At 51.2% G+C, this 25,690-nt stretch overlaps 2 protein-coding genes across 4 annotated transcripts in view; both read left to right on the top strand.

The window, feature by feature from the left end:
* RAB40C (RAB40C, member RAS oncogene family) overlaps window positions 1-18,843 on the top strand; it is a 34,469-nt gene extending 15,626 nt beyond the window's left edge. For both annotated transcript variants that reach the window (XM_065645055.1, XM_065645056.1), the window contains exons 3-7: window positions 3,086-3,146; window positions 5,322-5,382; window positions 13,482-13,559; window positions 13,980-14,202; window positions 15,735-18,843. In XM_065645055.1, coding sequence (XP_065501127.1) covers window positions 3,086-3,146; window positions 5,322-5,382; window positions 13,482-13,559; window positions 13,980-14,202; window positions 15,735-16,015 — 704 coding nt within the window. In that variant the 3' untranslated portion in view covers window positions 16,016-18,843. The remainder of the gene's footprint in view (window positions 1-3,085; window positions 3,147-5,321; window positions 5,383-13,481; window positions 13,560-13,979; window positions 14,203-15,734) is intronic.
* A 3,941-nt stretch (window positions 18,844-22,784) lies between these two features.
* WFIKKN1 (WAP, follistatin/kazal, immunoglobulin, kunitz and netrin domain containing 1) lies at window positions 22,785-25,633 on the top strand. Of its 2 annotated transcripts, XM_065645100.1 has the most exons (3): window positions 22,785-22,921; window positions 23,010-23,277; window positions 24,121-25,633. In XM_065645100.1, the coding sequence occupies exons 1-3, from the start codon at window positions 22,860-22,862 to the stop codon at window positions 25,609-25,611; spliced, it is 1,821 nt and encodes a 606-aa protein (XP_065501172.1). In that variant the 5' UTR covers window positions 22,785-22,859; the 3' UTR covers window positions 25,612-25,633. The 2 variants fall into 2 exon arrangements, with proteins under 2 accessions (XP_065501172.1, XP_065501170.1); XM_065645098.1 differs by lacking the exon at window positions 22,785-22,921 and having other exon boundaries at window positions 22,961-23,277.
* The last annotated feature ends 57 nt before the right edge of the window (window positions 25,634-25,690 follow it).

Below are 25,690 nucleotides of genomic sequence, written 5' to 3'. Positions count from 1 at the left end.
GCCTGCGCCGCAGGAGCATTGCGTGGGGCTTGTAGCAGCGCATCCCATCTGGGGGATCAAAGCACGTTCTGGCTGAGAATAAATGTCAGTCTCGAGATGAGCTGTACTTGGCTGCAAGCAGAGGTGATGCTTAGGTGGGGGAAACCCTGTCGACTACAGAAATTAAATTTTAAAAACTTCCCTTATTGGCTTCTGAGCTGCCTGAAATGAAAAGGCAGAGGAGCAGCCCTGGAGTGGCACAGTGCAGAATTGCTGTCATGCTGCCAGCACCCTCTGTGAAATGGTGGCATCTAGTGGCTACTGTGGCCAGTGGGGCTGTGGCCCTCTGTCCCCAGGTCCCTGGGACAAGGTGGGAGCCAGGGCTGAGTTTGAGCTGTAGTCTGGGCCTAGGAAAGCAAGCGGGGCTGCCTGGCTTCCTCATCAGCTGTAAATGGGAAGAGTACGTACTAGGCTACAGCCTGGGAAACTGCTGTGTGTTACCAGCACTAAAATAGAAGATACCAGCCGTGTGGTGGCCAGCGTCAGCATTAGCCACTGTGGCGAGCCTCGGGATTTTAAGGGCATCTGTGATTGATGCAAGTTCTGTAGCACCGCCGAGCTGTGGGTTTGCCCGTGGCAGCTGGCTGTGCTGCACAGTGACAGAAGAGCTGTGCTTGTGAGCTGCATTCTGCTCCAAGTGCTAACCAGCTAAAAAAAAAAACAACAGTTAAAAAAAAAAAAGTTGCACGCAAGCTTTCCAGGGAGTCCCTTTGAGCTATTCTGACACACTGAGGGTGTATGGAAGAGGGAAGCTGAAATCTTCTCCAAGTGTTGCAGTTGTGCAGTTTTTGTCATTATCGGTGAGCTTGTAGCTTGCAGTGATCTTGAGTTTTTGCTAAAAAACCTTTTGTAAAGGTTTTTGTACACCCAAATTTGGGTGTACACAAGTCAAAACGTACATCACTTTCCTCCAACCTCTGTTACCAGATACTGCTTAAATGCTCACGATAGCCTAGAATAACAAGTCAAAACAGCTTTGCTTTTAACGTGAGCGTATGTGAAATCCTCAGGCCAGTTTCATGGGTATACTACAGGGGTATAATCCTCAGAAAAGGTCTTTACCCTTCACCTCCAGCTCTGGTGACCGAGTCACGTATATTTGTCACAGGGAACACGTGTTCCCTGTGTTGGGGTGTAGGCTGGACAGTTCATGGACATGGAGCCTAACGAGGGCATTTCTGGGTTTGTGAGTTTTGGCGTTTCCAATAATGAGTTTTCTCTTTCCAGTCCAGCTGAACCTCTCTCACTTTTGAAGAGCTGATAGTTGAGTGATTCGTTTCACCTCGTCAGTGGTGTTTTTTGGACGCACGTGGCCTTTGTGCCCTGAAAATGGCATTATTCCCCCTCCTTGGTGCTTGCACATAGCTGCTCCCCCCATGCACCCAGGCTGCTGGCGCGGAGGATGCTGAGGAGTTGCTGCTTGCAGGGAGCTGTGTGTCTAAGGAGGACTGGGGCAGTTCTGCATGGAGCAAAGTCTCTGGGGATTTTGCATTAATTAGCCCCTTCCCTAATGACCCGTCAGCCTGTGCTGGGGAGTGATTGTGGTTCAGGAACTGGGAGGTGTCTGGATGTTCCCTCCTGCTTGTGAAGCAGGCTTGCTCCCACTACTGCTCGCCATCCCTGGGGACAGGAGAGATTTATATCCCCTTGAAAATAAGCATGGATCATTCATTTGTCTCTGGAGGAAGATAAAATGTAAACTGTCTATTTTCTGTGATAAAGCACTGGAAATAGTTGGAATTTAAGATAATCATCTTTATTGCTTTTTATAGCACCCTGTGAAGGCTGAAATCTAATTTGTTTTTCACTAACAGGGAGCTCCTCCTGATGACTCAGAAAAATCCATTTGCTTTATTGACAAACTTGTCTGTTTGGTTATCAGGGCAGAATGCTCCTTGCAGGAAAAGAGAAACACAGGTCGTAACACAACGGTGGGTTTTTAATATAGATTCAAAATTTGGTATCTATTGGTGAGAAGAAAAAATAAAGTTGATCTAACTGGAGTGAAGCAACTCTGCTGTATTAAAGATGTGTAAATTATTTTATGCTTTAGTGGTGTGCAGTAATGGTGCACAGAGCTTTGTTTAAGCAACTTCAATACACTTGAAGCTTATTAACTGGAGCTTGTGGAGAAGCTACTTTTCTTGGGCATCTGGTGCCCCTTGGCTGTTCCTGAGCTTTTGGGGAAGGAGATGGGAGTGCGGTCGTGCCTCTTCCCCCCTTTGCCTGAGGCCACGTTCAGCTCCGTTTGGACATGTTTCTTGTAAGTGGATTTGCCCCTTTTATAGACTTTTTCTCTGCCTGAATGTGAGACACTCTCCTGGTTTTTAAGAAACTCTTTGAAGATGTTGGGCACCCCTCGTGTGAACGGGTAGCTCGTCAGCACAGCCTGGTGTTGTGGTTTGGAGGGTCTGCTGCTGCTCTGGCGCTGTGGCTCTGTGAAAGGCAGGTGGTCATGCTGCCTTCTCAGCTCTCCGTAAAGGGGGAGCGCTTTCTGCCCTATCTGACCCTGTGATACACACCTGAGAGCTGCTCAGAGGAAGAAACAGCGTTTTCTGTCCAGGCTTTCAGTATCAAGTGCCTCCCAAAATGTCCTTTGACTGTTTCAGACAGTGATGTTTGTAGAGAGATGGTGGGGCTGCAGGCTGACTTAGCAGAGATGCTTCTAAATTGTTCATCTCTGGCTCACTCCTCAAAAGTCTGTAACTTGACACTGTCACTTGAAATAATGCTGCAAACCACTGAATCTCCTACAGCTTGAGTCCTAACAGGTTTTATCCAACAATGGAGTAGTAAGAAGCAATCTAGAAGTAACTGTTTTTAGAGAGGAGGGATAGAGCTCCACAGGAGTAGTTTTTGCCTTGAGGCAGAGGTCTATTTCTATTAAGTCTTTGTAGCCCTGCACAAACATGCAATAGAGCAAGGGGGAGAAAACATCAGTTTCTGTAAACGTGAAATGATAGAACTGGGTGGGCAGAGCAAATTTCTTGTCTGTCTCTGAAGACCTGCTCAGTGTTTGCTCAGCTTTTTAATGGTTTCCTTTCAGGAATTGACTACAAAACCACTACTATCTTGTTGGATGGCAGAAGGGTCAAGCTGGAGCTCTGGTGAGTGTTTCTGAGCCGCTTTGGCTGCGAGCGCAGGACTGGTGAGCAGGGGCTGCTGGTGGGATGCTGTACGAAGCTGCGGAGGGGCTTGCGGGCTGTTCTTACCAGGGAGTTACTCTAGCAAACCAGACCTCTTTACGTTGGTTGAGCAGTACAAACAGCATGCTGTTCTTTGATGGAATAATCGGATTTCGGTCTTTGTCCATCGTACCCAACCATGTTCCCGTGCAGCTCTCAATCACTGAGGGAACAGTACTATTTTGGAAGCAATACTGAATTTTCCTGAAATTCTAGGATGAGAAATATAGACAAGAGATTAGGAAAGGAGGAAAAAAAAAAAGGGTGAAACCCTTAGCTCCTACAGAAGCTGGGTATTTCTTAATTGAGTAGAAAACTAAACCAAGAGCAGTGAATAGACCTCACAGTTATTGTCAGAGTGTGGTAAACCCCTGGAGAGCAGGACTTACCAGAGTGACCCGACAGTGGGATGGGAATGGGGGAACGCTGCATGGTTGGAGTGGTCCCTGCCTTATCTGTCAGCACCAGAGGGAGATCTAGAGTCCTTCTGGGTCGGTTTTGTCCAAGGTTTAACCTGCTGAGATGCTGACACAGCAATCCTGCAGCTGAAAGAGGAAGGATAGGTAGCCTGCCCCTATTCTGGGTTTCACCTGGATCTAGTAGAGAACGACACAGGCCCTAAAACTTGAAGTTAAATAGCCCCTTTACCAATGCTTGTGTCAAGTAACAGGAATATTAATAATCTGTGTGAATTGTTCAGTAGGAATGAACGCCATGTTCTCAACCTCAGTGGCTGACTCTAGCAGTGTGTAGTTTCGTGGTTTAATTATACCCCTGCTCTCTGAAGCTGAATGTCCTCATTTTTCTTACAAAAGAACAGAAGCAGCTAATTTATCTCTCCTAGCTTATGTGTTTATATGTGCCACTTATATTCTTTTGTCTCTCTTGTAAGATGTCTGTTTTAAAATTTCAGCCCCAAGTGTGTAGTTACTTATTGCTTCCCTCTTGAAGCAGTCTTTTTTTTAATACTGTAATTCTTGAGCTGGAAAAACAGCACAGGACCTGAAAAGCTGGTAACATTGGTTTATGATGCCTTAGTGAAATCTTTTACCATTACTTCCCTCATTCAACCCATTATTTGATTGTCAGGGGAAAAGGAGATTTAAGCACAGACTGTTAGATTGATGTCCAGGACCAAGAATGTGATTTGTGAATGCTTTAGATCTGAAAGAATGACTGTCCTAAACTTGAGGTCACTGCCTTTTTCATATAGTTGGTTCAAACCTGAGACTGAGGGATTCATCAGGCTTCTCAGTGGTCATTAGTGTGTCTTTTTTTCTGGCCCGGTGAATAGCTGTGAGAAAGATCATAACTTGTCTCTGATTACCCTGATGCATTTTGGTGTATGCTGGTGAAATCAGTGTGCTGGGCTGTGGCTTACTGTCCCAGATGTTGCCACAGCCTCTGAGAGGTGCCAGCAATGTAGTCAAACTTATTTATACCACATCATGACTTGCAGTCAGGACAAATAATAGTGACTGAATAGCTCCTTATTGTCTCAGTGGGTAAGAAACGCTGTTACCTAGTCCTGCTCCTGAGCTCTCTGTAGGGTATGATCGACCAGGTCTGTCAAAGATCTGGGTATAAAGATACTTGTTTTGGTTAAAATGTGTTTGAAAAAGTAAGTGAAACTAGACAGGGCAAGACAATTTTTCCTGTCTTGAGTGGTTATATTCATTTTAGGGTAGGTCAGCTGTTCTCCAGGACTAGCAGAGGTCTGTAGGCTCACTCTGACTTTCAGTTCCCATGGACTGGAGGGAACTAGAGAGAAAATCCTTTCCCCAAGGGAGTAAAATGACTTGCATACTCGTACATCATAAGGTAGTGCTGAAGCTGAGTGGATTTGGTTTATACCTTCTCTGTGGGTAGCACAATGATAGTGAGAACCTCTGAAGTGTCTGACTGTAACTAAAGGTGGTGATGCACCCACCAATTCTTCCCCAAAACACTGAGGAGTTTGGATACCATGTATGTTCTAAAGACCTGACAAGATCAACACTGTTTTGTTGGGGTTTTTTTTAATTCAATAGTAGGTGTGCAGTATGGGATTCAATTCTCCAAATTTCATAGATGTAACTTTACTTTTCTTTGTTGCAGGGACACATCAGGGCAAGGAAGATTTTGCACCATATTTAGATCCTACTCCAGAGGAGCCCAGGTAAGTGCTGCTCTTGGTGCTTTGATGGGGCATGCTTGCTTTTCCTTTAGGCTGTAAAAACCTTTCATGCTGTAGTAAAGAGCTCTGAAGAGGAACGCATCAAGCAGCAAAAGATGGGTTCTATGTAAATGCCGAGAGACACTGCATGTTGTCTTGCTGCCTGGTGTTCTGGTTTTGTGAAATGGTGAGAGAGAAGGGGTGAATGACAGACTTTCCTAGACTCCTACATAAAAGGTCTGTTACAGACTTTATACAGTGTTAGTTTCTAGAGGAGGGCTGAGAAGATGGGGGTTATAGAGGACAAGGCAATTCTAGCTCTAGATCTGCCTTAGCTTTAATGTGGGAGCTCACAGTTTCTGAGGTTTGTCAAATGTGTTTAATATAACAGTGGCTTTCCCAATGGAATTCTTTCAGTCTGTGTTGCCTTCAAGTCAGTTCCAAAAATAGTATGGCTCCTACTTGCATGTTTGATGCAGGCTTAAAACTAGAGCAGCTCAAGTGGATCGTAAAGTACGTTCCTTAAAACATGAGACAGAGCGTTACATTTTGAGTTTCTCCTTTGGGCCCTGCTCCAGAATAGCACCTAGAATCTGAACAGCAGAAAAATCTTGTGATCCTCTGAAAAATTCCTGTTAGTTAATAGTGCTTTCAGTAATGTGACAGGGTCCCTCCAGGATAATCTTCCTAAACTGAATGAAATACTGTATATTTCCTTTTGTTTCCAAACTAGAAGACTTTGGAGAAAATTCCTCCTCTCTTAGATGCTAGGAGTTGGAAGCTATGTATCAGCCTCCTGACTGTGCCAGTGTCCCGGTGGCTTCCTAGCCTTTGGGAAACTTTGCCACTTTTATTCGAGTTCTTGCCACTATTGCTCTTGGCTTTTTGCTCCTTGTAGCTGCAGACTTTGGCTTTGCTAACTGGTAAAATCTGTCACTCTCTCGAAGACTTTCTGCAAACTCACTTGTGCTGGAAATGTGAGAGTGCTTTGCCTGGGTTGTGCTGTTGGTATCTGCTCCAGTGTCTTGCTGTTCTTGTTTGTGCATGTCTCTGGTGGTGTGGATGCTTTGAGGCAGCTCCTTTTGAAGCAGAGGCCAATTTCCTGGCGCTTGCAGAAATGCAAGGCAAGGAGCGTTGGAGCACACCTTGCGCAGTGGGAGAGCACAGGATCTCCCATTCGCATGCACAGTCTCATGCGTGAGTTTAAGCTTCCCCCTGACCATACTAAGTTTCAGAAAAATCTAGAGCTCCAATCCTAATATAACCTGTGGACTTGAGACCACGTAATTTGCCTTACCAGTTATAAATGAATAAAATCAGTGTGGTTTTCTAATGACCACATAACTTAGCTTTGGTCAGTCTTTTTCTGAGACCTTGCTGTGTTAGATGCCCAAATCAAACTAGAAATAGAAAGCAGCAGGCTTCCCAACCAACGTGTCTAGCAGTATCATCTGAAACTTTTACCCCATCTGCAGCGTGACCTGCTTTTCCAAGCTGCTGTACAAAAGACTTTCTCCCCTCCACGCAGGCTGTGAGCTCCTTGGAGCAAGTGCTGTGTCTCCACAGGGCTGCACCCACATGCCAGAGCTTGTACAGCGAACTGGGGCAGACAGGAATGGTGAAATAAGTAGTAAAGAGAATGCTTGAATTGAAGCGAGCAGAGGAGTGAGACTGAACTCAGCTTCCCATAAGGAGCACAAGGGGAACTTGAAGAATGAGCTTCCAAAGAGGACTTGAACAGCTTGGCTGTGAGAGCAGGAGACCTGGCAGCCCTCACAGGGGCAGCTGGGAACAGAGTGACTTTATCTGAATAGCCAGTGCTTAAGAGAATACTTGGTATGAAAAGTGCCTTCAAGTAAGGGAAGCACACCGACTTTCCCACACACCTTACTGTCTTTCAAGTCTAGTTGTAAGAATTGAATCTTTGTTGTGGAGAGGTTGCAAAGTGGAAAAACAGTCTCTGAATAGGGAGCAGACCTTCTTGGGAGTTTTTGTTTCCTCCCCAGCCCAGGCTCATGCTTTGCTCAGCCTGGACTGCAGGCTAGTCCCTCCCTGGTGACAGGACTCTTCTTGAGCACTTCAATGCCTTCCCCAATTTATGCCCCGCACCACTTGCCTGGTTACATGAACATGTGGCTTTCATGTTCAGCAGGAACTTCTTCCCCTTGAAAACATCTCAAGTAGAATAGCGTTGCTGCCCTTGGTGACTTGGCTTCAAGTGAGGACCAGTCCCTTCTCTCAGCCAAGGCGAACCAGCCATATCTGCCTCAGGATTTGCTGTGAGGATCACGGATCTGTCTTGCGTTCCCTCCCTGCCCTGCCCCGCTGACCTGATCTCATTAGAGATGCAATGAGCTCTTTGGCCCAAGGTGGAGGCTTGTGGCACAGTGGTGTGCCTGGGCCCCCCTCCTTTTCTCTTCTTGCTTCCCTGAAGTTTTGAGTTACCTTTCTCCTATCACAGCTGCTTTCATCATCCCTTCCCTCGTAGGGTCTGTCCGGCCAGCAGATCCTGACCACATCGTTTCAGGGTCTCACTTTGAGGCAAGAGAGGAGCAATCGTGTGTGGGGTAGCAGAGCACTGTTCTGTGGGGACAGCGTGCAGGCCACGTCGTGGTGGCTGCAGGGCCAGGGCAGGGTGGAGAAGGAAACCCAGTAGCGTTGTGACCTGCAAACTTGGGGAGTCCAGAGCTTGCTGTGTTGCAGAAGGATTTTTATATTAATTGTTGCAGTGTAGCATTGGCGATGCTTAAAGGTGCTTCAGAAATCTTTCATTTTGCTCTTGGACTTCTGCTCTTTGGCTTTTTCTGCTTGGTTACAAGGTCTGTCATACTGACAGCAGAGCTGGCATGCTGATCTCAACTGTTGGGTGCAGCTGTGGCTCTTCTGGCTGCTCTGAGCAAATACAAGGTACTCCAAGAGTCATCATGGAGGGGAGAAAGCGTCATGGTGGTGCTTTCTGATCTAGCAAAGAAGAAGTAGTGCCAGTATCTTTCCTGATGTCCTCATGTGCCAGTCATTTAAACTGTTTCTGGAAATGTGACTTGCCAACTCTTCCCAGACTGTGGTATAGAAGGTCCTTCATGAATTGTTTCAGACCACCTACAGGAAGACACAATCAACATTCAAAAATGCTCCCACCTTACATCAAAGCTGCAGCCCTAACAGAATAGTGAATATTGTTGAGTTCTGCTTAGGCAAGTGATTTGAGTAGTTGCTGTTTATCCTGTTCAGGGTTTCTTAATATGCAGGAAGGTGGTGGCTTTTTTGACAGCTCAGCAGACTCTGACATGTGGGCTTCGCTCTGCCTTATGGCTTTCTTGGTTGCTGCAAACACTCTACCTGCCTCAGGTATTTTCATGGGGGTTGTCCAGCTGCTGGAGGAGTCTGCCTACCTGCCAAAATGTTTAGCAAAAGCTCAGTGACAAATAAACCCCACAATGTGTTATGCTGTTGGGAGAGGGTTTGGCAACATGATGTTACTGCCCATGAGCCAAGGTCCACGGTGCCAGCTGGAAATCTGTGACCAAACATAGATCTGAAAGAGCAGGCAGGAGGGACAAAGTGTTCTGGTTGCTGTCAGTGCTGGGTCTTTTGTTTATGGTTTACTTCATCCTGTGGGCCAGAAAAATCCAGGCTAGGGGGATCTCCCAGGCTTCTTCAGCAACAGCTTTTTTCCATCAGTGGAGAACACCAGTGAGTGATGCTTTCCTGGCCACACTGCACTGAGGCGTTTGGCAGTCATGCGAGCGTTTGCTTCCCCCAGCCGCGTTCTTGCACACTTGTGTGAGCGGCTGGAGATCCAGCTCATGAAGCATCTCAGAAGCCTTTTTGGAAAAGTCTGCTTTGCACTGGTGAGTAAGCACGATGCTTCTCTGTCACTTTTAAAAGCTTTTTGTTGATAAGCCTGGTCTAGGCACCTGCAGCAAGCAGACAGGGCTGATACTTCCCCCCACACACACTTGATTATATGGACAGATCTTTGTGTAAGCTCTTGCTGAAAACAAGTTTGGTTTGTGGCAGAGTAAGCATCCACATGTAGCACTGGATACAGTAACAGATGATCTCTCTCTGTTCCTTGTTCACTACACGAGGTACTCATGGAAATTTCTATCACTGGTACGCTCAGAGTCGTGCCAATCCCAGCAGCGTGAAACAAAAACAGAGTGGAAATGAACTTTGAAAATCAATTGTGAAAAGACCCAAGACAGATCTGGGGATGAGTCGACTTGTCTTCCACCTCACACAGAAGCCTGTAGGCTGGTTGAGGAGAAAAAGAAGAAAGGCTGTTGGAGGGTTGGTGTGGGGTCCAGAAGACCCTTGGTCTGAGAACCTGAGTATGCAGCTTTTTTCACTTCTGTGCAGCAGGAACTTGGGGTACTTGACACTTACAGAGGTACTTTGTGAAACTAAAAATTGAGAGGTATAGAGATACAGTGCTGACAACCATCTAGGCACTTAGAGAACAATTTAGGCTGTACATGGGAAATTGTTCATTTGTCTAGTTGAGTAAATTAAAATTCTGTGCACGTTATTCCAAAGGAGACTTAAAAAAAAAAAAAAACAAACCCAAAAAAACCCCGACAGCTCTTAACTTGGAACTGTCTGCAGAGCCAGAGCCAGCTCCCTGTCTGCGTGCATGTCTGTTCTGTTCTCTCTAGGGCAGAAAATGGTGATGACAGAGTATTTGGGATGTGTGCTCTAGAAATGTGGTGTCTGGAGCATGCCAGTGCTACTCAGAAGAAGCACAAGGTTATCTGGCAGCACCACGAGCTGGCCAGAGGCTTTTAAGACTGTTTACTCCATCTTCTACTGAGTTACAGTAACGCTGGTCTTAATACCTATGTTGGGAAGGATGGGGACAGGAGCAAAGCATTAGGCAGCTTGGCCTTGGTGTCTTCTGACCTTTCGGAATCTTTTCTTGACAATATTAACTCTAAATGTGCATGCATGGAGTGGTGTCATGATTTGGGAGGGTAAGCTGGCAGACAGTGCATCTCTTCTCACATTTAGCAATCATGGCCTCAACCTTCCACCTTGCTCCTGAGAACCCAGGGCTGCCTTTTTGCTGTTGTTTTATCCTTAGTCCTGTTTTGAAAAAATCCAGGCTTCTGCTGCCAGCAGGCTTAAAAACTCTCTCTTCCTAGTGCATATTTCTGGCAGAAGCAGTCTTCGCAAACTAGGCTTGGGTCTGTTTCTCTTGGCTAAAGGAACTTGTCAATCCAGAAATAAAATAAGTAGATTTTATTTAACTCACTGGCAGTTTGTATTGGACGAGGGTCATCAAACTTTTCGTTTTGTTATTTCCTGACTCTCATTCATTCACATGTACAGCTTTGGAAGCTAGAAGTTGAAAAAAATATAACAAAAAATTAAAAGAAAGCTCAGAGTAATTTTTTTTTTTTCAAAATACACTTAAAATATGTATCCTGGTAGTAGGTGTTTCTTGATTGGGTTCTTGAAAAGCAGTATCTTTGGGATGGTGGAAATTTTTAACTATGAAAAGTCATTACTTATTTTTTCCTATCGAAACCTAGAACAAACTGATTCTCTTCTCCTCCAAAACAGAAACAACCTCCAATTCTTTTTGTGTATGAAGTTTTTTGACTGTTCTGGAAATGATGCTGCAAAACATTATGGACTCTAGGCATGAGCTCCAGACTTTCCTTGGAGGAAACTGAAGACTTATCTGCTCCCCCCACCCCCAAATACTTCTGCAATTGTGAAAACTCATCGTCAGGTCCCTCAGAAAAACCTTAAACCCAAACTTTGCAGGGCTCGCTCTTCATGTTGGGCTATCAAACATGAAAAACAGCCCACTGTGTATGACGTACCTTTTGTACCTTCTCCTCTTCTTTTTGTGTATTTGAGCCTTTCTGCAGATGGTACAAACGCAGAAGTGCAGATGTTGGAGGGCCAACAAGAAGAGAAAAAGCAAGTTTTTGCCTGCAGAGTGACTGCCTGGGGTGGAAGAGCTGTGCGATGAGGTTGGGAATAAAGCCCAAGAATCAGAATTGTTCTGATCAAGACTTTTAAAAAGGATAAAATTGGGCAGCCTTTGTGAGAGCAGCTTATTATGAAAGACCTGCGAGAGAAAGGCAAACGACGTCGAGGCACACCCAGCATACTCCAAGGCTGCTTTTCCAAGCAGGGTGAACGTTTAAGTGCCAGCTCGAGACATTATTATGAGGTTTCAAGTGCCTTTGTGGCTCAGATGCCCTGGTGTTTATCATTCCTGTGTCTTCCAGATCTCATACAGTTGATTTTTTTTTTTTTTTTTTTTAATAAACTTGAGGTACATCATGTCTTAGTACACAGCTTTGGTACAGGTTTTTTTTTTTTCCCCAGTTCATCAGGGGCTTTGGCAGCAGCAGATAAGGTCAAGCTGTGTTTCAGGAGGACTGTGTAGTTTGTGTTTCCCGTCTGTGTAGTGGATTTTCCACTTCAATGAATAAAGGAGCAACTTCACTGGTACGTGAGGTGCTTGATGGTCTCTGACTTGTACCAGGACAGATGCTGGGTAGCTCATCAGCTCCCTCCTTCACTGCACGGTATCTAGGCATCTCCTCGGGAGGACCAGGCTGCCAGCTGAGCCTTTCCTTTGCCAGCTTAAGATCTCTTTTGCTTGTGCTGGGGACTTGCCGTAGGGGCGGCTGTTCCTGGAGGATACCCCTGATTCAGAGAAGACTCGTTCTGCCAAGTGATCTGTTATCCTGGAGTCAGCTCGGGCTGGTTTGGTTTGCCCTTAGCTCAGTCTCATGGCTGCTGTGTTACCTTTCATCCGGTGCTGTGTTCCCAGCTGGGCTGCCTCCTCTCGCAGCACCAGATCATCTGCTCCTCTGCAGTCCCCATTTCAGAGCATCTTCAACCGCAATTCTGTGAAGTAACCTTGAAGTGCCCATTGTCACTTGAAATGTCCTTGATTGCAAAGAAAAGAGTGACAAGAAGTCAGAAAAATAACAGGAGAGGAGCAGAAAGGCTGCTGCTTAAGACAATTGTTTAAATGCTGTATGTGCCCAGCTGGTACTGAGAGGCAGCTCTTGATGCGTTGACTTGTGTGCCTGCAGGGCTACGCATAGCCTACTTTCCTTGTGTCTGTCCTCAGAAATACTTTGAGTCAAGGAAAGCTCGCTCGGTAGCAGTTGCTGCAGACCCGGGTGGTGGCTAGTGGTCCGGTTGTGGTCCTGAGCCCTGCTGACCGGGCTCAGGGTGAGTGTGGAGAGCCTCCGAGGTGCTACTCCGTGTTGTCATGGCTAAGGCACAGACCTGCCTCGGGTTGTGCCTGTCCTGGCGGCCAGCACCCTTGTGCTGCACCTTGAGAGGTGACCGGGAAGTGAGTCGTGGATGTTGATGGCATTAGGGAAGATGGATATGGGCCTGAGGATGCTGCAGGCACCTCTCCTTTCAGAAGAAAGGGTGATGGGGAAGGTCCTACAGCAAGACCTTTGATCTGACCCTCTGGGCTTTGCCAGCATCGCTGTGCTGTGTTTGTTCCCTGCCAGTATGGCAGTGACAATTAGCAACACCAGCTGCCTTTGGCAAAGCCTGGCGTGGATCCCAGCCGTGAGATCTCAGTCTTGCAGAGATGCCATGTTGTGAAACACATTGTCCATTTTTCCTTGCCAACAAAGGGACAACAGCATGACACAGGTTCTGGAGAGGGGAAACATGCTGAAGATGGGTGTGCTTTATTAACTTTGCCATGTTCTGCTACCATCCTATCACTGAATGCAGCTGTTCTGCATAAGGGGGAAAGACAGACTGTTCCTGTGTCAGTGAGACAAGAGGAGGATGTGTTTTGCTCCTTCAGGTACACAGTCACCGAGACAGTTCCTCCTCCTTTGTAGAGACTGCTACTTTGGAGATGATTTGAGGGATATTCAAGCCAAAACAGGAGTAAAACTTTCCCTAATAGTCTGGGACTGAGTTAATACAGACCTGTTGTCTCAATTTTTGCCCTTGCAAGCACAAAATAATGCAGCTGGAACGATGTTCTGTCCCTTAGCCTTTTGGTTTCTGCATATGGAGGTGGTCTTTCAGGTGTGTTTCCCTTTCATTTTGCCTGCTGTGAAATTTCCTGATTGCTCCTGATTTTCTTCCACCAGGGAATTCTCTTGGTGTACGACATCACTAATCGCTGGTCCTTCGATGGGATAGACCGATGGATAAAGGAAATAGATGAGGTAAGTTGAATGGAGAACACATGCAGTGGTCTCTAGCAAAAACTTAGGGAGGTATCACCTGAGGTGCCACTTCTGCTATGGGGACAAGAACGGCTCTGCTATGGAGAGGAAACAATGGCAGTCTGCTAATAAGCAAAGCAAAGGAATAAGTGTCTGCCCTCCCTCTCTGTATAAATCTGCAGTAGTAGGAAAGAGCTTGGGAATGGTCAAGGAAGATAGGAAGGTCCCCTCTAAAATGGACTGTGGAAGGGTTAAATTAGTCTTCCTCGTTATGTAGTAATACTGCTTGGCAGTCCCTCTCGGTCACAGACCAGTTTATTTCTTTCCCCCTCACTGCTATTGCGGCTAAGCAGAACCCTGGGTGTCGGCTGCCCTTACTAAGGACAAGCCATGATTTCTCAATTTCTTTCCTTTTTCAAGCATGCTCCAGGTGTCCCCCGAATCCTGGTGGGAAACAGGCTTCACCTCGCCTTCAAGCGGCAGGTGCCAACGGAGCAGGCCCGGGCTTACGCGGAGAAGAACTGCATGACATTTTTTGAGGTCAGCCCCTTGTGCAACTTCAACGTCATCGAGTCCTTCACAGAGTTGTCCCGTATCGTCCTCATGCGGCACGGCATGGAGAAGATCTGGAGACCCAACAGAGGTGAGTGGTGAGGAGGATGCTCAGTGCGAGGAGGGCATGAGAGCTGGCTGGGCTGAAACAGAGGAGCAGGACTGACTGCCTAGGTGGGAGGTGTGTTTATTAGGAACTGTGGGATCTGAAAGCACCTGACATGGAGAAATGCCTCTGGTCAGACAAGCTGAAGCTGAGCCACAACGTGCAGGAACCCAGCGGTGAGGGATGGGCAGCTCCAGAGGCAGTTCAGCATGTCTAGGATCTGAATTGCTCTGGGGCATCCTGCACCTCTCCACTTACTCTGGATGAGGCTGAGAGCAATTAAGCTCACAACTTGAAAGTACTTCAATCAAACGGCTGTGTGGGATGAATCAAAGCATTAAGCAGTTCTGTCCTTACCCTTGCCTGAGCCTGTGTCTCCAGTTCTGGAGAAACCTGAAGGCAGAATGAGCCCAAGGAGCTGAAAGGGACTAGATTGCATCCCTGCTGTCAGCATGCAGCAGTGGGCTGGGGTATTCCATATATCCAGGCACATGTGCTGCAATGTGGCAAACTGAGCAGAGTCCACATTACATCTCAGCCTGTTGTGTTTGAAGCAAAATAGTCTGAATTCTTACATTCCTGACTGGAGGTAGCAGTGTGCCCCAATGGCAGCCTGAGCAGCAGGAGATCTGCGCTCTGGGGGTGACCTGACTTCACATGGATCCTCAGCTCCTGCTCACGAGGGAGGGAAAATCCTGTTTGTCAGCCCCAGTCACCAAATTATCTGCTAGGGCTCCTGACCTGGCTGCCATCCTGCTGTCTCCAGTTCACAGGGAGATGGCGAGCAGGAGAGCAGGAACAGGCTGCATTCACAAACCTCTTCTGAACCTCTTCCCGGGGCAGGACTTGTACCTGCTGGCTGCCTGCCCGTGAGCAGCAGCGAGGCTTTGGCAGCAGGCTGGAGAGGAAAGCTTGCCCTCGTGTGGCTGCTTGCTGGGAAATCACCTTCAAGCAGACTTCCCAGAGCAGGCCCACATGATGGACACTGAGCTAGGAGGGTGCTGGGAAGCCTGAAAGGGCAGAGCCTTCTTCTGCCTTGGTGGGACCTTGGCTGCTGCAGGCACTTTGCAGAGAGCTGTCCCTGTGGCTTCTGCTCCCCGAGCAGGTCCCAGGTGCAACTGTACTGCTCCAGGCCTTACTGGCCCTGTTCCTCCTTCCCTGGGCATGTCCTTCTGGTTGCCAGACGATGGCCTGAGAAGCCAAGTGTCTGGCAGGAATGTGAGCAGGGTGCTGCCTGTCCCAGGCACTGCACAGAGAGGAGGGGTGGCAGTGCCTAAGCTGCTGTTGCCATCAAAGTTGGTGTCTCGCAAAGCATTAATCCCTGAAGACAGAGCTTACTTGGGATTTCCCAAACATCTGTCCTAATTAATCTGTTCCCTGTTCAAGGCTCCTTTGCAGTTGTCATTAGCTTATCTCCCCAAAGGAGCAGGAACTGCACAGCGTAAGGAATAGTTGTGGGGAGAAGTCAGACTTTGAAATCTCCTGGCCCTTGACTGTCTGGTCTTTTCTCCCACCAGTGTTCAGCTTACAGGACCTGTGCTGCCGAGCCATCGTGTCCTGCACCCCAGTCCACCTCATTGACAAGCTGCCATTGCCCGTCACCATCAAAAGTCACCTGAAATCCTTCTCGATGGCAAACGGGATGAACGCGGTGATGATGCACGGCCGCTCGTATTCTTTGGCCAGCAGTGGGGGTGGGAGCAGCAGCAAAGGTAACAGCTTGAAGAGATCCAAATCAATTCGTCCTCCCCAGAGCCCCCCACAGAACTGTTCGCGCAACAACTGCAAGATCTCTTAGCAGGATGGACACGCCGTGAGCTTCTAACGAATCCACACCCACCCACCGATGTACAGCTGTTTGCACACTTAACCCTTTTGGACTGGATCGTTTCGGATGGGCTGCGGTTGCTTTTTTCCAATGGCGAGCACAAGCGCTGGGAGCGTTCTCACGTTTTGGCTTCACATATGAAGCATGGTGCCGGCTGGGTCTCGCAGCACTGGCGGGGAGAGGACTCTGCCAAGTGACCCTCCAAGAATGCTTTGGGCTTTGCCTCTCAGCCTGGGGTGGAAAATTCAGCAGCTGCTGGGTTGGGGAGGGGGGAAGGGGAAAAAAAGCTCATCCAGTCTCAATGGAGAAATGGATTTAATGGAAGATTGAGAGGCTTAAAGGAGTAGGCAAGGAGAGTCTGTGCTGCAACTTTAACTCTTGGACTCCTGAACAGATTGCTGGTGCAATAGTGATTGTTGGATGTAGGAAGAAAAAAAAAAAAAAAAAGAAATGGGGACAGGGGGCCAATGACAGTTTTCACCGGGATGTTAACCTGCTGTTGCCAAAAAAAAAAAAAAAAAAACAAGGCAAGAGTTGGCCAATTAGCAAGGGGAAGAAAGCAGCCTGCTTGCCTTCTTCATTTATTTATGTAAATATTATACATATATATATATCTCACTTGTTTTTTAAGGGTTTTTTTAAGAAGCAGTCAGGGAAAATTTTATGCAGCCATGTAAATACAAGCACTGGATTAACTTTCCCAGTGTCAGCAAAAGGAGAGGAGTGGAGGATTTTCTGATGAAAATGCTTTAAGAGACTTTCAATCACCACCTGGGCTTGCGCTGGGTTTTTTTTAAGTACTGCATATGCAGAAGGAAAGAACAATTCATGTGTAACATACCCCAAGCTGCTTTATTCCAATTATTCCCTAAAACTTGTGAGTGCTGAAGGGACGGTAGGATGTCAGTAGATCGATGGGCAGAGCAGAGAGGCCGGGGTCTCAGGGTTTGTTTTTGGCAGGCAGGATGAAGAGGCAGCTCTGAGGTCAGACTGATGCCATGCTTGCTTTGCACCTTCTTATCCTCAGCTGATTGGGGACCGAGGAGCAGAGGATGGAAGCATTGTGCTTAAAGCAGTGGAAAAATGCTGAATTTTGTCCCTTATCGCTGCAAGACCTCGGCCGTTGCTTCCAGAGCCCTCCATTCATGACACAGCCCTCTGGACCCTGACGTGACACCAGCCTGTGCGACAGCACCTCAATCTTGGCTGCTTCTTGCTTTGCTTTTCCAAAGACTTTCTGCCTGAGCTGCTGTTGCTGTGGCTCCTCCTGGATGAAAGTGGGGAAAGGACAGAAGCAGTTTTTCCCACTGGAGCATGAAGGAGCAGGGACTGGGAAGCTGAAAGAGGTTTGTGTAGGAAAACAGCGATCCCCAGGTCCTGTCGTGGCGAATGCACTTGGCTCTCATGGCAGTGCCAGGAAATGGGGAAGCGAACGGCTTTGCTCTGTAGAACTGCTTCTGGGTTTTAGAGGGGCAAGAGCTCGAGATGTGCACGAACCGTGGGAGATCTTGAGTCAGGCAAGGGCACATGCTTCCCAGGCTTCGTCCCACGGCTGAGCTGTGCTGGAAATTCACCTGGAAATAACACCTAACCCTTATTGCAAAAGCTAAGCAGGGTATGACAGTGGGACTGAGCTATGTGAACAGATTCTCATAGGTGACCAGGATGTGTAGATTGTGAGTAGTGTGGTAGAAAGTGAACTGCTTTTCCTTGTGCTGGGCTGGTCTGTCCCCAGCGAGGAGCCCAGCCGGTGCAGTGCTGCCATCTCCCTCCTGGTGTGAGCAACACCTCTAGCTCCGGGCTTGCTCTTCTCCCCGCCTCAGCAGCCCGTTGCATTGCATGGGCAGAATGAAGCCGCAGCGGCTCCTGCGCGGTGGACGGACCTGCTTTGTTCAGGCAGTGTGTGGGGGCACATCCCTCCATGGGGGACATCTCCTTCCCCTCGCTTCTGAGCCAACCTGGGAGGTGAAGGAGCCGTCCCCCTCCCTGCTCTGTAGAACAAAATACAATGCAGGGGTAGGTCTCTTGGCTCGTCTCTCGCGTGCTTTATTGCCCAGCTCAAATGAGTGACGAGAGAATTAAACCCCAGGCAGATGGAGGGGGAGAGAAGAATCCTTTGTAGTGGTGGTTTGGCTCAAGAGCAAAGCTGCAGCTGAGCTTGGCGCAGAGGCTGGGGGCTTTGGAGAACCTGTCTGGGATGGCTGGCACCTGTTTCCCATCACTTAACACAGAGCAGAAGACAATCGCTGGCTCAGCACCCCGGGGATATGCAGCCAACAGGTGATGGAGATGCTCCCCGGCACCCTAAAGGCAACTTCTCCTGGAAAACGTCATCTGGGCACCGCGAGGCCCCTTCGCCAGGCTGCTCCCAGGCACCAGTGTGTGGGGCGAAGAGGGACGAAGGTTTCTTTCCTGAAATCACAAAGCTGCTGCATGTCTAGAAAAACTTGATGTACCTCTGCTTGGTTTGGCTTTGCCACATGCGACGCCTCCCCATGCCTTTTTCCCTGTGGTTGCTTATTTTATTTTATTTTACTTTTTTTCACCCTAAAAGCTGTCAACAGATCCTGTCTGGAGTGAGGATGAAAGATTTACCTGGAGCAATTGCTCAGCAAAAATCCTTTTTTTAATTTAAAAGGAAAAGATTCTTGCATCTGATGTCAACACTAGTCTGTAGCTGCTCTCCAACACTTGTACCATTCCTGAGTTGTTTTTTTTGGACTGTCCTTTTATTTTTTTATTCCTTTGTACAGTCAATGTTGTTCAACTGATTATACATGGTTTTGTTTTGTATAAATTAAAGTCTTTTTTTTGTTTTGAACTACCAATCGAAAGTGGAGAAGTATCAATTTTTGTGTGGGCTGGGGAGAAGATGAAGGGAAAAGGTGGTAGTTTTGCCCAAAACTGGGGATTTGAGACTGCTTGTTATGGTGGTCCCCATTGCCACTTCCTCATCACCCTCAAAATAACTCATGTTAACCTCAGATTGCATTTTCTAGAGGGTCTTAAAGTCACGGTTCCTGGATCTGGGGTTCTTTCTGTCCTTCCCTACAAATTAAGAAACTAAAACTTCTTACTAAAGGCTTAATTCTTGCAGAATTGCTGGGGGGTTTTTTTGGGGGGGTGGTGGTGGTTTTTTTTTTTTTTGGAAGCAGAATTCTAAAGGTGGTGTAGGCTACTGTGTTTTCTTAATATTGTAGGTGGCTGTAGGTAGCCAGGCTCCCATCAGCTCACTGTGGGCACACAGTTCCCGGTTCATGGCCATGGGTTTTGCAAGTACTGTTGAAGCCTTAAATTGTCTGTCTGGGCCATGGTTGTCTCTGGGAGAGAGGACCAAGTGCTGCAGCAGTATTCACCTGTCCTACCCAGACTGGATCAGGCTGAAACTCAGCCTGGGATCAATGTGAATTTGAAATGAAAAGGTGCTGCTGGGAGCTCAGAGCACCAGTGTCACCATCGAGGTGTCACTGGGACTGGGAGCCCCTGGGGAAGTGGGGGATGCAGGGAAATTTCTCCTCGCCTGATCCTTTTCTCTCTTGATCCCGTCCCACCTCCACTTGACCTCCCTTTTTCCCCTCCCTGTTTGCTTCTCTAGGATCAGATTTTCCACTTCGTACCAGACTGGCCACGCTTGTTTTAACAGCTTAAGTAGTAATTGCCGAGGCTGGGAGGGGGCAGGGGGGAAATGAGATAGTGTCTGCAGCCTGGAAAACCCTGGAGCTAAGGTGGAAGCCTGGTCAGGGAAGAGTCACGGAGACTCTTTTTTTTTTTTTTTCCCCCCCCTCCTTTTTCAGGGGGTTTCTGGAAGGGTCTGTTCCCTCTCACCAGCAGAGCCGAAACAAAGGCTGTGTGTGGTTCCAGGTGGGTACGGCCAGCCTGTGCTGCAGCTGTCTGGGCTTGGGAAGAGCAGCGCAAGAAAACGCTGCATGGCCTGGATGTCGGGAAAAAGGCTGGAAAAGCTTTAGGGCTCCCTGTTCCTTGGAAAAAGAGGAGGGAGCAGGTTGCTCTGGGCTGGTTCAGGTCTTTCCTAGTCGGGTGTGTTTATCTGAACCCACCTTCCCAGTTCAAGGGGGTCTTGGCTTGGTCCCGCTGTCCCTTGTGGGGTTGTACCTTGCAGGCTGTGAAGAAATGGGAACCTCCATCGAACTGCACCCAAGATGCTTGAAAACCAGGGTGCACCTGCCCCTGGGTGCATTGGTGGGGCAGGAGCCCTCATCCCGGGGTGCCGGGTGTTATCGGAGGGGGGGACATGGCACTGGAATGGGGTGCTGAGCCGCTTCCTGTGTTCCCTTGTCTTGAAGGGAGAAGACAAGCCATAAAAGTCATATCTATGTCTGGGATCTTTGAAAGTGACCCAGAAAAATCCCTGTTTTGGGGTGCAGTGTGTGCCTGGATGTGCAGAGGTGAACAGTTTGGGAGAGACTGAAGTTACGGCTGGTAAAGCTTTTGCATGATGAAAGTCTATCATGGGCTTGGTCCAGGGTGGGAAGAGTTGCTTTTTCTTTCATCTTCTGCTGAAGAAGCACTCGAAGAGGCCAGGCGGGGGTCCCCAGGCATGGGCGAGGGTCTTGAGTCATTGGGAGCTGCATTTCCAACCATGCACCATCCAGCATCCCTCTGGCCGACCTTGCGGCACCAAGGCAAAGATTCCCGGCAGACACTTGTCGTGGCCACACTGCCTTTGATCTCAGCGATGCGGGGATGAGGCATCTCAGGCTTCATGTGAAACTTGGGCCACCTGCTGGGCTGCTCCCCCGGCTCTGGAGAGGGGCTGCTGGGGCAGCGCAAACCCCAGCACCAGCAACTTCTCGGACTGTGTTGCTGCGACCACGTGGACCTCAGTGTGGGGATGGGTAAAAGCCAAGCTCCAGATATTCTCTTCCTCCCCTTCCCTCCTGCACTAGCATCCTTGAAAGGACCCTGGGGCACCCCAAGTGCACTCCAAGTGGCTCTGTCCTCCCAGGCTGCATCATTGGGGAGCGAGCTGCCGTGACAGCGTGCCCTGCTGCCGCCTGGCCGGAGCAAGGGGGTTTGTGGGGACTGGGGGTCTCCACGCCTGACGCTGCTGCAGGCAGCTGGTGTCTGGGTTGGCTGGTGGGTCTGGGGGGCTCCAGGCTGCCCAGGCAGGCAGGTTACAGCCCCCAGCAGCTCCATGGCCATCCTGATGCAATTCCCTGTTTGCAAAACATCTCACCAGCCTCCCCATGGGTGTCCTGGGGCAGCGTAACCTCTCCTCTGCATCCAGGGCTGGCCGGACCCCTGGGCAGCTGCTTGCTGGTGAAACTGGGGTCCCTGGGCGCAGCCACGGGACACACTCCAGCCCTCCACACGAGGTCCTGGCAAGCTGATGTAGGGTCCGACCCTGCTCTGGGATTTCAGGCCCCCGGAGAGCCCCGGCACGGAACCTCCGGCAGCGCAGCCCTTTGCCGGCCCCGCTCGGGCAGGGCAGCGTTGGTGGTTGCAGGTCGTGGCGCTGCGTCAGCGGCACCGTCGGGAGGTCAGTGTGCCGGGGCAATGCGTCTGTGTCCGGCTTGCACCAGCATGGGGGTGTTGAGGGCCCCCCAAAATGCCTGCTCTAGTGCAAGAGGGCTTCCCTTGGGAGCCGCAGGCAGGGCAGCACCGAACCATCACATGCAAAACCACCTCTGGGGTGCAGGTAGGTGGGGGTTTTTTTCCAAAAAAAAAAGGTCAAGAGAAGGCTCCCCCCTTTTTTCTGCCTTATCCCCCCCCGTCCCAATTTGCAGCCCTGAATAGGAGAACCTGGAGGTACTGAGCCGCACCTCTCAGGGCAAAACCCCCTCGGGTGGGTTTGCTGCTTCCCAGGAGCTGCAGACCCCCCCTCAGTGCTGAGGCAGATGGGTCACAGCTCTCGCCGGTGCTGAAAGAGTTAATGCTCCCAAAATGCCATGAAACGTTCCTGCTGCAGGTCAGTCTCCACCAGGGATTAGGGAAATCTGGCCGGGGAGCCAGGGCCGGCTCCTGCCAGCTCAGGGCCGGCTGCGGGACGTGCTCGGGAAGGCAGCGGCGGGATTGAAGCCCAGGCACAGTGCGCCGGAGCAGCCCTGCCAGGGTCTGGCACTGCCAGGCGCTGCCTTCCTGCTCAGTTTAAAAAGCCTGGCTGTAAATCAGTGGTGAGGGAGGGCTGGATGCTGCTGCCGGGCTGGGTGAGCCCCGCCAGGGGGTCGGGGTGGGCACCCATCCTGCCACGCTGCTGGGCGAGCAGGGGTCCTGTGCCGGGCAGCGATGCGCGCTGCTCACGAGATGCTGGCTGGCGAGGAGGGATGAGCAGGGGCACACGTGTGGGGGCTGGCACCCCGCTCCTGGCTGCGCAGCTGCCTGTGCCCGGTGGGTGCCAAGAGGCGCTGGGCGAGGGGCTCCCAGGCCAGCCCCACTGCGGGGGCTCCGCATGTCTCCCTGCTGGCAGCCCTGTCCAAGTGGACAACAGGCTCTGGCTGTTTTCTCATCCTGCAGGAATTCAGCACCGCGGGCCGGGCAGGTTTTTTTTTTGTGTGTCCCCCTCCTTTCACTCTCCCTCTTTGGAGACTTTCCGCATTCTGCCTTTGATCTCCCCCTATGTTTGCCCAGCCGATCGCTGGGCTCGCCGGGGTTAGAGGCTGAGGTCAGCGCCTTTCCCATTCCAAACACCCAGAAACATCAGTGGGAAGGGAGGGGATTCAGATTACAACCTTCCCGTCCTCCCCTTCCACCCCACTCGCCCTGCTCGCCAGAGCAGGGGATGGACTGAGCAACTTTCACCGAGGGACACCGCTGCCACCGTGTCCCCAGCACCCTGAGAGCCAGGCAGCAGCGATGGATGGAGGTGGCGGGCAGCATTGCTGGCGGTCCAGCAGACACGGGATGTGCTGAAGGCCAGAGGTTTGGTCCTCTCCTCCTCCTCCTCCCCTTTGTCCCCCCGCCCGCCTTCTCCCTCGTCCCTTCCATCCTGAATGTGATTTATCCCAAGCCCTCGCCAGCAAGCCAGGCCGGCAGTGTGGGGTTGCCAGATGCCTCCTCGTGGGAACTTCGGCCGCCCTGGCCGAGGCCGGCGAGCGGGTGGGCAGCAGCGTGTCCCCGTGGGCATCGTCCTGCTCCTGCCGTTGCTGGCGGCGGTGGCTGGGCTGAGCCTGCAGCCGGGCAGGATGCAGCACCTGGGGGTCTGCCCCAACCAGCTGAACCCCAACCTGTGGGTGGACGCGCAGAGCACCTGCGAGCGGGAGTGCCAGGCTGACCAGGTGAGTGATGGGACTGCGGGGTGACAGGGGGGGTGTCCCCAGGTCCCATGAGGGAGATGCTTTGGTCCCATGCCCAGTGGCGCAGCCCATTCAGTTGTTTCGGTGCAACATGCTCAGCCTGGCTGCAGCTTCGTCCCCTGAGACCCTTCTGTTGGCAGGCGCAAGGGGTGTCCTGGAGCCACTCCCTGGCCACCCAGCAGGCAAAGAAACTGCTTGTAGCCACCCAAGTCCCACCGCAGGCCATACCCCACGGCTGGGATACTGCATTTGTGTGCCCCAAGGATGCTCCCGCCCAGACAAGGGGAATAGGTGTGCTGGGACAGGGCCCCCCACTTCGGGCAGTGGACAGCCCCCCCAGCACTCTCTCTGGTTTCCCCTGAGAGCAGGAGCCCACCCCTGGAGCGCGATGCCTGTCCTGCAGAGCCCCAGCTCTGGCTCTGCAACGGTGAGCAGGGACACAGCCACCTCTGCCCGGGTTAGGGCTCCCTAAAGGGAGTGATCCCTTTGCAATTCATCTGTGTAACGAGTTCTGCCTCCACTCAGCCAACGAAAGCTGAGAGGGGTGAGACTCTGTCTGCCAGGGAGAAGGGAGCCATCATCACTGCAGTGCACCCCCAACCGTACTGGCAGGGGGTCTGGGGGAGCTGGGGGTGGGCTGAGGCCACCACAGCCACTCAGGGGTGGTCCAGCTCTCACCCAGAGTCCAGCGATGCTGAGGGTGCACAGGGCTGTGCAGGGGACACCTGCCCAGCTGCAAACCCCACGGGGGGTGGGAGCAGCACCCACAGCTACAGCACAGCAGTGATCCCCATGCCCCCCCGTCTCCTCTCCACCCCTGGCCAGGACTGCGAAGGCTTTGAGAAATGCTGCACCAACGTGTGTGGGCTGCGGAGCTGCGTGGCCGCCCGCTTCGCCGACGGCAGCCTGCCGGAGCTGGCACTGGCACCGGTGGCCTCGTGCGAGAGCTTCGTGTGCGCGCAGCAGGGCTCCGACTGCGACATCTGGGACGGGCAACCTGTCTGCAAGTGCAAGGACCGCTGCGAGAAGGAGCCCAACTTCACGTGCGCCTCCGACGGCCTCACCTACTACAACAAGTGCTACATGGACGCCGAGGCGTGCCTGCGCGGCACCCGCCTCACCACCGTCCCCTGCAAGCACATCTTCACCTGGCCCGACACCAGCCCTGTGCCCCAGGAGACGACGGCGCGTCCCACGCCGGGAGCGGGCCCCGAGGTGCCGGTGCCCCCCGCCCTCTACAGCAACCCCTTCCACCAGTCGGTCCGTGCCGGTGGCACCGTCAGCTTTCGCTGCGACGTCAGCGGGCGCCCGCGGCCCGACATCACCTGGGAGAAGCAGAGCGAGCGGGAGGAGAACTTCATCATGCGGCCAGACCAGATGTACGGCAACGTGGTGGTCACCAACATCGGCCAGCTGGTCATCTACAACGCCCGCCACGAGGACGCTGGAATTTACACCTGCACAGCCAGGAACTCCGCCGGGCTGCTCCGTGCCGACTTCCCGCTGTCGGTGCTCAGGCGGGAGCCGGGGGGCACCCCGCGGGCCGGCAGCCCCCAGCCCTTCCCCAGCGCCGAGTGCCTGAAGGAGCCGGACCGGCGGCGGTGCAAGGCCCTGGAGGTGCGCTGGCACTTCGATGCCAAACAGGGTGCTTGCCTCACCTTCCGCTACGGGGGCTGCGGGGCCAACAGGAACCATTTCGAGACCTACGAGGAGTGCCGGGCTGCCTGCTTGGGCAGTGCCCGTCCCACCTGCCTGCTGCCCATGGTGCAGGGTCCCTGCCAGAACTGGGAGCCCCGCTGGGCGTACAACCACCTGCTGAAGCAGTGCCACTCCTTTGTCTACGGTGGCTGCGAGGGCAACACCAACAACTTTGAGAGCAAGGAGACCTGCGAGGATGTCTGTCCCTTCCCCAAGAGCCTGCAGTGCAAGGCTTGCCGCCTGAAGAGCAAGATGGTGCTGAGCCTCTGCCGCAGCGACTTTGCCATTGTGGGCCGGCTGATGGAGATCGTGGAGGACCAGGACTCTGGCATCGCCCGCTTTGCCCTCGAGGATGTCCTTAAGGATGAGAAGATGGGCCTCAAGTTCTTCAACATCAAGTACCTGGAGGTGACCTTGACCGACATGGACTGGAGCTGCCCCTGCCCCAACATGACGGCGGAGGACGGGCCGCTCATCATCATGGGCGAGGTGCACGACGGCATGGCCACGCTGGACCCCAACAGCTATGTCCGGGCAGCCAATGACAAGCGGGTGAAGAAGATTTATGAGCTGATGGAGAAGAAAACCTGCGACCTCCTGAACCGCTTCCAGGACTAGGAGAGAGCCAGGACATGCTGATGTGGGGGGCCACTGACCTACCATGGGGGTGGGGGGGAGCTGCAACCTGGGGGAACCC

The sequence above is a fragment of the Caloenas nicobarica genome, chromosome 14, assembly GCF_036013445.1.
Source record: "Caloenas nicobarica isolate bCalNic1 chromosome 14, bCalNic1.hap1, whole genome shotgun sequence".
Taxonomy (NCBI): Eukaryota; Metazoa; Chordata; class Aves; order Columbiformes; family Columbidae; genus Caloenas; species Caloenas nicobarica.
The sequence above is the reverse complement of the archived record's forward strand: the minus strand, read 5'-3'. Positions and strand labels throughout refer to the sequence as shown.

Coding starts and splice junctions, on each gene's coding strand:
- WFIKKN1 (XM_065645100.1), top strand. CDS start 22,860: ATGGAGGTGGCGGGCAGCATTGCTGGCGGTCCAGCAGACACGGGATGT. Junction 22,922..23,009: donor GGATGTGCTGAAGGCCAGAG/GTTTGGTCCTCT, acceptor ATTTATCCCAAG/CCCTCGCCAGCAAGCCAGGC. Junction 23,278..24,120: donor GGGAGTGCCAGGCTGACCAG/GTGAGTGATGGG, acceptor ACCCCTGGCCAG/GACTGCGAAGGCTTTGAGAA.